Source organism: Alosa sapidissima, chromosome 15 (genome assembly GCF_018492685.1).
Source record: "Alosa sapidissima isolate fAloSap1 chromosome 15, fAloSap1.pri, whole genome shotgun sequence".
Classification (NCBI taxonomy): Eukaryota; Metazoa; Chordata; class Actinopteri; order Clupeiformes; family Clupeidae; genus Alosa; species Alosa sapidissima.
The window spans coordinates 29662444-29674766 of NC_055971.1; the positions used below are offsets into that span (position 1 = coordinate 29662444).

The window sequence follows — 12323 nt, forward strand, 5'->3', positions numbered from 1 at the left end:
CACAGCTGCTTTGGTCTCATAGAACACCTCCATAACCATCAGAACACCTCCATAACATGCCAGGAAGCTGTTGAAAGAGGAACAGATGGGGTTCAAAAGTACTGTATACCAGATGACACACAGAATCTAGACTCGGCCTCAACCCGAACACTCACTCATGTTGTTGTGAGGTGAGGATGTAGAATGTGAAAACAAACTGAGCTCATAAACGACAGGTGGAACAGAAGCACTAGTGAGTCAGCCTAACGAGGAACACTTTGATGAATCCTCTTGGTGCTTCTCTCTGAGCAGCACAATCAGTGCAACCCGTTATGGACACACTCACTGCAGATTTCTTTCCCTCCCAAGGGCCAAGAGTGTGCATCTTTGTGTGTGTGTGTGTGTGTGTGTGTGTGTGTGTGTGTGTGTGTCCTCTGGCTCTGGCCTCTGTAATATTAATCTCCTCAGCGCGAGCAGCCAGGCAGTAAGCGTGTATATTCTGCTCGCCGCCGGAGCAGAAGGGTGATCTTGAGATGTCAGGAAGACATAGCGTCTCGCCACGGACGGAAGATGGAGGGATGAAGAGGGAGAGAGGAAGAGAGAGAGAGGAATGGAGGGAGAGAGGGATGGAGGGAGAGAGGAATGGAGGGAGAGAGGGATAGTGGCTCCTCACTCAACCGTGCTCTCTGTGGTTCTCTGAGTCACCTGATCCGGCTCGCTACTAAAAGGCCTATTTATAGACTCTCCTCTGCAAACGCTGGCCGTTAGCCTCACCTGCCTGTCCAGACAAATGCCCACCCCACCTCCACCCCCACTCTCTCCCCACACACACACAGGCACACACACACAGCCTGCCAGAAGTTGAGGTCATCAGCCCCCCCCCACTGTCCAGGTTCTCCACCCGTGCTGCCCACACTCCCCCAACACCCACTTCCTCCTCAGAAAGGTCCAGTGCCAACGGAGGCTGCTGGCCGCCCGACACAATGCCCGGTTAGCCCACGCCAACCTCGCCCTCTTGCCCTCTCGCCCTCTCGTCCCACCGCCCAGTGTTTTTGCCCGCTGACACAGAACCGATTAAGGTCACCTCGCCACAGCCCTGGCCACAATGAGAGCTTATCTGGCCAGCTGCAGGTCCTCTGCGTGCGGTCCGCCACTGCTGCCTCCGCTCTGATCTGTGCTGCCGGATGCCGCCAGCCGCTGCTCCGAGGCGCTGAGGGAGCTGCGAAGGAGAGATGCCCGAAGGGCCGTCTGAGCGCTCGGTGTCTCAGTGACCTATTTCTGAGCCGCCAGAGGTACTGGGAGAGCCATGTTAGAGCCAGACGTTAACTGAGATTAAATGAGATAAGGAAGGAGAAAGTAGCCAATCTCTCCATCTCTTTATTTTACCCTTGCCCCCCCTCTCTCTACTCTGTCTTTCTTTTGTTCACTATCTCCATCTTTATTCTCTCTGCCTCTTCCCCAGTCTCTCTCTACCTCTTTTCCATTCTTTCCCTGTCCCTGTTTAGCTCCATCTTTCACTTGTTCCCATGACTGACAGGCAAGTAGGGTGCCTCGGGTGCCTTGATCTTTCTCTCAGGTGACCGTACAGTGTTAAGAAATGAACAGGAGAAACTGTCAAAATGACCCCCATGAAAGATATCTCAGCAAACATTATGCAGATAACAATGAGTTATCCTGTGTAAAGTAGATGGCCTGTTATGATCCTCTCCGTGGCAGACCCACTCAATTTTTGTTCAGTCTGTCAGATCTCTGTGTGAGCTCCAGATTCAAATGCCAGACACCATCTCCACAGTCATGTGTCAGCGATCTGGAGGGAACATGCATGCACACACACACACAGACACAGACACACACACACACACACACACACACACACAGACACAGACACACACACATCCATATCCATATCTACTCACACACTCATACGCATCTACACAGCCATACACACATAAACAGACAAACATACATACAGATACACACAGACACATACATACATGCAGGGCTTAATTGGAGCCGGAACATGTTCCGGCACTTCCGACGTTGGATCCGGAACCTTTTTTATTGGATCCGTCAACTCTTACAATATAAATATAAATATAAAAAATAAATCGCCTAAACGAAAAATAAATTAATTACTGTTTGTGTAGTGTTCAATGTTAATATCTTTCTTATTAGTCTTTAGAAATAGGGGAAAGACCAAACAGGATACAACAAGCTAATCGAAGATTAGAAAGTGCTTTATCCACAATATTGGCAACAGGAGGGTGACGCGCCGTTCGAGATGCTCTGCCAGCAGTTTTGCATCGATAGCCCGCGTAATGTCATCAGGGCTTTCAGGGAATACCACCTCTACCATCTCCTCCCCATTTGCCTTGTCGGCCCGCCGCTTGCCCGGTTCAACCCCTTTCCTCCTTACGTGAGGTCATGGATTTCTAAAGGACATAGGTGTAGAGAAAGAAGCAGGGTAATGGAGGCCGGGGGTCTGGATGCTGTATGGGCCATTTTGGACAAGTAGGCCTAGGCTACGGTAGGAAGAAATTGCGCTTCCACGCTGTATCTAGTTGATCATTGATTACTGGGTGTGGGTGGTCATGATTGCAATATATAGCATACTTTAGCGCCGAGGCTATTAGCCCCTTGTTGGACTGTTTTGTTGGTTCCCCTGTATAGCTGTTTTCCCGGTCTGTGTGCGCGCTTGTGTGTGTGCGCGCGTGAGTGTTTGTGTCTCCCGCTCCCTCTCTGTGTCATATTATGTGTCAGTTCCGATGTGTTTTGATTGGGGGGAGGTGTCCGGGGGGGAATAGGTGTTCAGATAGATATTCAGATGTGTCAATCAGAAATTACTAATCATTCCACGCTGTATCTAGTTGATTATTGATTACTGGGTTTTCATCATTGCAATATATAGCATACTATAGCCCATATGTTTTTATTTCGGCCTATGCGTAGAATGTTTGTCTAGTTTTTTTCGATAATTTGATAATGGATAATTGCTGTTTTTTTTTTTTTTTTTACATTTTACACCCATGCAGTGCAGTGTTGCAAGTTCTGAAGTTAATAAACATTGCCCTGGTGTACACACCGCGTTGTTTAGTTTTTTTTAGTCAGAGCTATGTACGCAGGTTTTTTTGTTGTTGGTCCGTAACCTCAAATCCCCGTTTTGAGTCGCCGGATCCACCCCGCCTTTGCGCTCCGGCACCTCTCACTTTACAAATTAGGCACTGCACACAAGTGCGCACACACACACACGTACACTCCTATACACGCACACATGCATACGCTTATACACACAAAAACTCTCTCAAACACAATCAAACTCTTTTCCTCTCCCCCCCCCCCCCCCCCTCTCTCCCTCTGTCGTTCTTTCTGTGGTCGTTGGTCACCCAAGCGGGCCCAGCTGCTGAGTGAGTACCAGTGAGTCATCGGAGGCTGGCAGGACAGAACTTCCTGGGCCTGACCTTTTGACCTCCTGATTAACAGGAAGTGCATGTCTCAGCGCACGTGCTCAGTGGCCAAGGGCAGCCAACACCTAGGTGGCACCCTTCTGCGGAGTCTCCTTCCTGACACACACACACACACACACACACACACACACACAAACATCCAAGTGCACCCCTTACATAGCCTCATTCACACACACACACACACACACACACACACACACACACACACACACACACACACACACACACACACACATCTGATAGGAGACTGTTGGTGGAGACGGTCCCTGTCTTGTCTCTAATGTCAGACCACCATAGGTGCTCTCTCAGTGGTGCCCACCTGAGGAGCCGTGTCATAACAAAGGCTCCGTGTTGAACGGAGAGGTCTTGACAAATGTCCTCCTTCTATTTGTATTCCCTGACATGTTTTGTCAGGTCAGCAGTACTGCTTACATCAGAGAAAGGGAGGGAGGGCTTGCTTTCAACGCACTGCTGTACTTTATGGTACACTGATAAGTTGTCAAGTGAAATAAATGCAATTGTGGCTTTGAACAGTAAAAACATTTATGTATTTCCTTTACTTTATCATTTAAGTTTTAAAGATAGGGCACATTTGAACATTTTAAGCATATTCAAAAGCATGCATTTAGTTACATTTGAAGTAGGAGAAGGCTCTGAGAGGGATAGCTCTATATAACATGCACCCTGCCCTAATCTGGCTCCGATCTCTACGCCACATCAGAGGCAGCTCCTCTCAGAGCACGATTAGCTGTGAGACAAGGCCATTATAAAATGCATGACTCAGCACATTGCAGCATAGTTCAGCTCTCTGATCTCCCCGATGTCATGCTTTAATATCTTTTGTGAGAGCAGAATGGGATGAAAGTGAACATCAAAAGACAAAAACTACCCCTTCATCAAAACTGAGTTGTGCCTTTTGAATTGAACAAACCTGGTGGACGATTAACCCTGATTTTAAGTGGGCGTTATTTAAAAAAAAGAAATTCCAGTTATAAGTCCATTCTTTTTTTGCTTTAAAGACCTCTCCCACAGCAATATCCTGAACTCCACAGGGACCACTTAGTTTTACAAGAAATTATGTTTTCTCTTTTCCTTGTTCTGTCTCCTCTAGCTGCCCAGCCGGTGGGATGCAGTTTAGTTTGTAGTCTAGAGGATCTCTCAGGCCTCCGGAAAGGCATGTTGCACTTCAATTTGCTTTGCCACCCACCAGGATAAATTGTGTGTTATTTAACATGGAAAATATAAAGCTAGATTTATGCCAGCAGGGAGCAGGACAACATGACTGATTCCATGAATGCATTTTAATAATCGCGCTGCAGACAGAACTGCAACTGCTCACCTTGCTGTACATTTCAACGAGGTTTTAATTTGCATCCTATTACAGCAGTGAATTTGAGCAAAACAGCAGCAGAGATATGCGGTACTTCAAGGTACAAAACCTTTAGAATTCTAGAAGTAAAGCTGCACAAACTCATATTTTTTACATAAAACAAATATCAAAGACATTTTGCTTATTATCTGTGATATTTTTAAATGTCAGTGTCTATCCCTTTCAAGTTTACATTGAAATGCTGACTTCCTGGAAAGATGGCCAGTCCCTGACAATATTTCAATACTGTTAGCAGTGCATAACAAACAAAAGTAACAGTCAGCCAGTTAGATCCCTCTTATGTACAGAATATAATAAGTTTACATCATAAAATTGCATGGGATTACACAAACACAGCATATGCATGACAGTAATGGCATTTTCCTCTACAGAGCATAGCCATAAACAGTATACAGTTGGGGTCCTGCTTATTTAGGTTATGACAACGGATGTGTCCTAAGACAACAACTGAAGTTGACTGTAGGGACTTATAGGTACACACAGACACACACACACACACACATACATACACACACACACACAGTCTTTCTCTCTCTCTCTCTCTCTCACACACACACACACACACACACACACACACACACACACACACACACACACACACACACACACGCCCCAAACTTCAGGCCAACAAGTAGGAGCAACACTTTTGAAAAAGCACTATTTAAAAAAAAAAAAGTCTCTCCAATGTTTTATCCTCAGATGACTGCAGTTTCAACCACATAAGGCTAAACATACAGCTTACGGCATCATTTTCTAGGAAAGGACACAGACAATTATTGCCAGATACCATTATATCAAACTTTTCTTCTCACTATTTCTGGCCCTAACATGGGAAACCAGTTAGTGTTTCACAGAAGAACAATGTCAACTTTTTGTTAATTTAGTTTTAACTATCCTTTATAAAGCCGCTGCTGTTGTTCTGGTGTGCCGTGCAAGAGCCGGGTCCCGAAGGGGTCCAATTGTTGTCGTGTCCCTGCTGACGTCAGGGGCCTCACAGGGGGCCCCGTCTGGAGAAGCGCCGGGGTGGTGGGAAGACACGCTCCCAGCTGCAGGGGAACGAAGGAGACAGAGTCGGGATGTGGTCACATTTCCCATGGTCCCTTCCCCTAAGTAAACAACACTACTGAACTGACAGGCTCGAACTGATGGACACACACACACACACACACACACACACACACACACACACACACACACACACACAGAGAAAGAGAGAGAGATGAAGAATGTATGATTATGAAAGAAAAAAACGGGTTGGATTTAAAGAGAGAAGAAAGATAGGACAGAAGTGATGGATGAATGGATGGATAGATGGATGGAGAAAAAGAGTGATGAAGAGATGAAAAAAGGGAGGAGGGGAGGATACGAGCACATGGCAGTCAAGAGAAAAAGAAGAGAGTAAGGGGAGGGGGGGCATGAAACATGAAAGAAAGATGGGAATGGCAAGAGAGAGAGAGAGAGAGAGAGGATGGGAGTGTGAGAGAGAGGGGATGGGAGCAAGAGAATGTGTATGCATGTGTGTGTGTGTGTGTATGACAACAACATGCACCAGAAGACCACAGGGACGGTCTTAACTATAAGGACATCAGGGCCTAATCACAAAACACTCACACACACACACTCACCCACTCTCAGCAAACAAAAGCACAGGCAGGAGAACTGTCCAGTCGTGGACCTCATTAAGCTGGTCTGTAGTCCAGTATGTAGTGGACCTCATTAAGCTGGTCTGTAGTCCAGTATGTAGTGGACATCATTAAGCTGGCCTGTAGTCCAGTATGTAGTGGACCTCATTAAGCTGGTCTGTGGGCCAGTATGGACCTCATTAAGCTGGCCTGTAGTCCAGTATGTAGTGGACCTCATTAAGCTGGTCTGTGGGCTAGCTTCTCGGGGCTGAGGTCCCGCAGCTTGACGGGGTTTCCCAGAACTATTAATCCGTTTTGAATTGGCCTTATGCAATGTCCCGAGGGGGCCTCATTTGTCTGATTACCTGCCTAACACCGAAGCGCTTTCACAACGGGAGCCAGGCCATTGGCCTGACCACTGCATTTTGGAACCACAAGCAGCGACATACCCCAGACCACCCTCCAGTGTCTCTTAACACTCGCAAATAATTCAACAGATAAAATATGCAAATATGCATAAAGTGTTAAGATGCTGTTGTAAATGACATGCTTCCTGTGTGCTGCGTTGTTCACATTGGTCACGGTATAGAGCTGAGCGCTGAACGGGACGCGCTGTACTGCCGGGAATGCGGGCGGAGAGGGAGAATAAACAACTGTGCACTGCCCTGCACTGTGCACGGCCACGAAAAATAAACAAGGACAAGATAAAGGCCCTGCATTCTCCACAAGCCACTACACAACCGCAATCTTATTAGCATCGTCTTTTTCTGGACTATTTTCGCTTTATGGAGCAGCGCTATTTCTGGTGTTTCTGGTGTTTCTGTTTTTTTTTTTTTGTTGATATGTGAGAAGAGGACTTTCTGTTGTTGCAGGTTTCTCTGGAATTCGGATCCATCTGTGTTATTTCTAGTCACACCATATCGAGTTACTTGTATCTTGTTGCCCTTCCCTGCATAGGCCTGTTTTGTCAGATGCTTTTGAACATATCATGATGTGTGTGTGTGTGTGTGTGTTGAAAGGGTAGGTGTGTGGGGGGGGGGGGGGGGGGGGGGGGGTATCTGTCTTAGCTTGCCAGGGCTAGCCATCCAAGCCTGTTTTTTTTTCTGATTACATAATAATATTTCTACTGTACATTGCAGCATTCAGCATTTTCCCACAGACTCTCACCAGAGATGAACTTGAGCAAATAAACGCTGAGGGGTAAGAGAATCGAATGAGGGGTAAGAGAATTCCATCTACGTGATCCAATGCCTATAAGGCCGCCTCGACCTTGTTCACGGACCGTCCTGCTTACCCACGCTTCTCTTGGAATCCGGCCACAGCGCAGCCTCGGGCAGTGTCTGTGGTGAGACCACAGCCATTTAAATTGTGCCTTTTATTGGTTATAAGAACATAAACATGCCCTGAAAGGACTTTATTATAAAAGCTGGGAGTCAGTTTAATGTAAAACACATTTTAATGTTTTTTTGGGGGGGTTTTAACAGATGTTCCAAATGCTCAACTGATTTCTCTCGTCATGCCTTCATTAGCATTTGTTGTCTTTGATGAGTTTTGTTTTGTGCTTTCAAGTGTTTTTGCAACCGTAGAGAGGAATTCCTGACACAGCTGAGTTCACACAGTCTGCTTTGGACAGAGGGGTGCGGGAGAACATTTTATGCCACATGCTGAAGGCTGTCACTCAGGGATGTAGTGGAGGCTAAATGCAAGTAAGCGCAGTTTTCCCACCTCTGACATTTCAGAAATAGAGTTTATCCACCTCTCAAAAGAGTTTATTCACCAATTGCAACTTTTACCATTTAAAAATCACACTGTATTATCCACATTCACAATATGTACACTCATCAACACTCTAGAAACCATTTAATACCACTTTTATTGTTATTGTTATGAACATTGGGCAATAACCTCCACCATCATCAAACATATTCTGAATGCCTTTTTTTAATTCGATACCACATGGCGCAGTCCACCTTAACATGATCACAGAATTCATAGTTTACCCACCTCTTATTTTACCACTACACCCCTGCTGTCAATGGTGCATTTTTAATTCCATTATTTTGCAATGACTGTAAGCTTGTACAAGAATTACTTGAATTGCTCTTGAAATTATTTCAATTATTTGCCAACCACAACCACATTTCGCAATACAGGGATAGATTGAAGCTACTGACAGGAAAAAAAACAACAACCTGGTTGTTGTTAGCGTTACCCCTAATACTGTAGGCTACAATTCCACAGATTCCACATCATTTCCAGTGGAGGGGGTGTTGGTGGTGGACAGCTATATCTATTTGTTTTGCTGTTTTGTCCATATTCTAATGGCCTATACTTTTGCCTGTTACATATGTGCAGTGATAGCCTATGGGTCATTCCACGTCAATTCAACCAGGGCCCACGCACTTAGGTCTCAAAAAATTCTGAAAAAATTACCAGGTGTACCTACAGTATAATACACAGGAAACACACTGTAAAATTACTTTTATATACGATCAATACTTTCCAAGTAACATCCAGTTTTACGGCTGTAAACCATGTAGGAGGCTCATATTTTGCCTGCTGGTACATAAATAAGAATTGTATGTAGCAAAATCATCACATTTGGTCTGGATGATCCTGCATGGTCATAGTTGTCTCAAAGTTGTGATCAAAATTTTATTGGAGTTTTTGGCTGGGCTCTGTTTAGGCCTTCAGAAGACATATTTGTACTCGACATAGGCTCTTAATTTATTTTCCTTATTGAGATACATAGAAACACTCTTACAAAAAGCAATGCACAGAAAATAAATTCCTTCAGGGTCTGAACAACAGACCTCACAAGTCTGAATAATCATTTTGGATCTCATTGCCAGAGCACCCCAACACCTTGTGGGAATGTACAAAGATTTTTTAAAATATTTTTTTCTTTATTCTCCATGATCCCTTCTTTTTAAAAACACCAATTTGACTTGTCTGTTAATCTTTCTTTTTTATGTCCCACCCTGTACATGGGCAAAATGCACCATTGCCACTGAAATCACTGAATCACTGAAATTGAAAAGAATATCCCGACCCCTGCTCAGGTACTCTCAGGTGATCACGTCAGAGCAAAATTTCCCTTTGGTTATTTACTTTTTATTTACTTGAGCTATGGTCTTGTGAACTTTGACAAAAAAAAAGAGGCCGAACAAAATCGACACCCTCCTCCACCCGTAAAACTGGCTGTAACTTGTAAAGTATTGATCTTACATAGTAATTTTACAGTGTGTCTCCTGGGTAACACAGGTACACCTGGTAATTTATAAAAAATCTATCTATCTATCTATCTATCTATCTATCTATCTATCTATCGTAGCACGCCATCTAGTGTCAAAGTATAGAATTGTTAAAGAGTGTGTTGTGTTTTCGAAGTCTCTGATTGGACAGTGATTATTGCTTCCTAGGGTAGAGGTCACAATTACAACACGTGTGTGTTGGTGGCTCACTGTTTTGTGTTTTACCATGGAAAGAAGTTACATCTTTATTTACGCGTCGGATTGAACTAATACTTATTACGTTGTATTTTAATTATATTATAACCATGTCGCAAGCCATTTCAGAAAGCAGCAGCGATGAGGAAAACGAAGCACAACAACCTAAACGTGAGTGGCTAACATGGTATACTAATGTTAGCAGGGTTAATGCTTTCTCTCTCTCCCTCATACAGTTTTGTTCCGTTTAATTTACCTGCTATTGTCAAAGTTTTGGAAATGTGTAAATAATATTTTAGCAGTTGTTATGTAGTAATGCTCAGTGACAATCTCGCATTAAACGATATGTAGCTTGTTAGCAAGCTTGCTGAAGTTCACATCACATGAGCATAGGTTTTGCATGATTAAGGTTCGCTGCAATTTTTTTAAACTAGGAAGAGGATACATTGAACCATGTTGACAAGCCACGGGTTTACATGGCTTATGTATATGCTACTCATAGCTTATTCATATTCGGCATCACTTACTTGCGGTTTACAGGTACGAGGTATGAGTGCCCAGAAGACTTCACGTCAGTGTCGTACGCCCCATGCCAAAGTGCAAGAAGACAGAGCGTATTCGACGAAAACAAGGAGCTGTGGCTCATCAAGGCCCCAGTTAATTTCGATCCTCGCAGGTGAGACATTCAAACAGGCATTTTGTGCTCCCATGAGACAGAAATGCTTTTTGGTGTTTAGAATTGTCTTAGTAGAAATGTTGACACTGTAACCGTTTTCATGGTGGAGCCAATTTGGGTAATGTAGGCTAGTATGTCCTGATGTCTCATGTCAATTAAGGCAAACAAACAAAAATGTAGCTTGACAACTTTGCATGCATATAAACCAGGGCCCCATGTATATCCTCCGATCTATCTGTCTATGTAATTGGTGCTTAGTCCTTGAGTAGCCCTAACTCTAACTCTCCATACCCAGTCTTTCCGGCAAGAAGTTGCCTCTGGTGGGCCTCACGACGGTTAAGACGGGCAAGGCCGGCGCTACCCAGCAGATCTTCAGTGTGCTGGGGGGATGCTCGACCTCCACGAGCCTCCGGCTTCTAACCAGCGACCCCAGCCAGCCGGACACCCACCTGTGCGCCCCAGCCTTCTCCGGTGTGCTCAACGTCTCTGAGAGCTACGGAGACTGCAGCTCCAACCAGGGCCCCATTGCTGTCCCTGCTGCCCCAGCACCTCAGCTCCCCGACGGGCTGCGCCAGCGCTACTTCCCCTTTGGGAGCAGCAGACCTGCTACGGCCCCCGCGGAGGAGGTGGTGGCCGAGGAGGCGACCGTGCCCGTCCGGCCGGTGAAGATGGAGCCGGACCACGGTCAGGAGATGCCCCGGAAGAGGAAGAAGGAGAAACGAATAAAGGTGGAGCAGGAGGAGGAAGAAGCTGCTGCTGTGGCCGTGAAGGTGGAGCCGCTGGACGAGAGCATGATGGCTGAGCAGGTGACGGAGGAGAGGAAAAAGAAGAAGAAGAAGAAGAAGGATAAAGAGAGAGAGAGAGAAAAGGTGGAGGGGGTAGTGGACCCCTGGGTAAGAGTCAAACAGGAGCCCGTGGACAGAGATGAAGTGGACTCTGAGTCTGTACATAAAAAGAAGAAAAAGAAGAAAATTAAAACTGATGATTAGATTTTGTGCGTTTGTGTTATGTTTTCTACATATTATGGCCATGTAAACATCTACTATATTTGAAAGTGTTCTGAAACACTATTAAGAATGCACGTGTTGCATTGAGAATGTGAATAATGTGGCATAATTAAATATTGAAGACCCATTCAATAGAAATATGTATCAAATGTTGTTTTCGTTCTTCAAGGCTAAAACATACTGCCTCTTGGTGAAACATTGAGGGACAGGATTGTACGTTTTTTAAGTGAAATTGATCCCTGTTTTTTTGTTTGTTTGTTTAAGGCAAATGCCAACTTGACTTAGTGTCATTCACCCCCCGAATGAGTCAAAGGAACAATATAACCCTGTCATACCAAAAACTGCATAGGAAATAGAGGTGCAGTACGTGTCTTACACCACAAGATGGCGAGAATGCTTAGTAAACGATGGTCTCTTCTCTTCCCATTCGGTTGTAGTGGGTGGTGTAGTTGGCGCTCGTTGTCATCCTCCTGTACTGCACCGGGGTATGGTCCTGTTTGCTAATGAGCAGAACCTTAGCGCCCCCACCTCCGCGCTAGCAAAAGCCCTACGCACCTACCTCCACCCTCGTTGTTTAAAAGCAGCAGTCACTCGCTTTCTCTGACGCATTCATTTCCCTTGCATCTATCCCCACTGCCCAGATATTAACCCCACACCCAATCATTGTGATGGGCGTTCCAGTTATTCCATGAAGCGGTTCCATTCCAGCTCAACATTATCCAACTGTTGTTTTATG

The 12323-nt window shown here is 45.1% G+C and overlaps 1 protein-coding gene across 1 annotated transcript; it reads left to right on the forward strand.

Annotated features, from left to right (window-relative positions):
• The first annotated feature begins 9852 nt into the window (after positions 1-9852).
• polr1g (RNA polymerase I subunit G) lies at positions 9853-11729 on the forward strand. The gene is made up of 4 exons (XM_042064052.1): positions 9853-10075; positions 10445-10580; positions 10876-11561; positions 11599-11729. The coding sequence occupies exons 1-4, from the start codon at positions 10015-10017 to the stop codon at positions 11613-11615; spliced, it is 900 nt and encodes a 299-aa protein (XP_041919986.1). The 5' UTR covers positions 9853-10014; the 3' UTR covers positions 11616-11729.
• Positions 11730-12323: the final 594 nt, after the last annotated feature.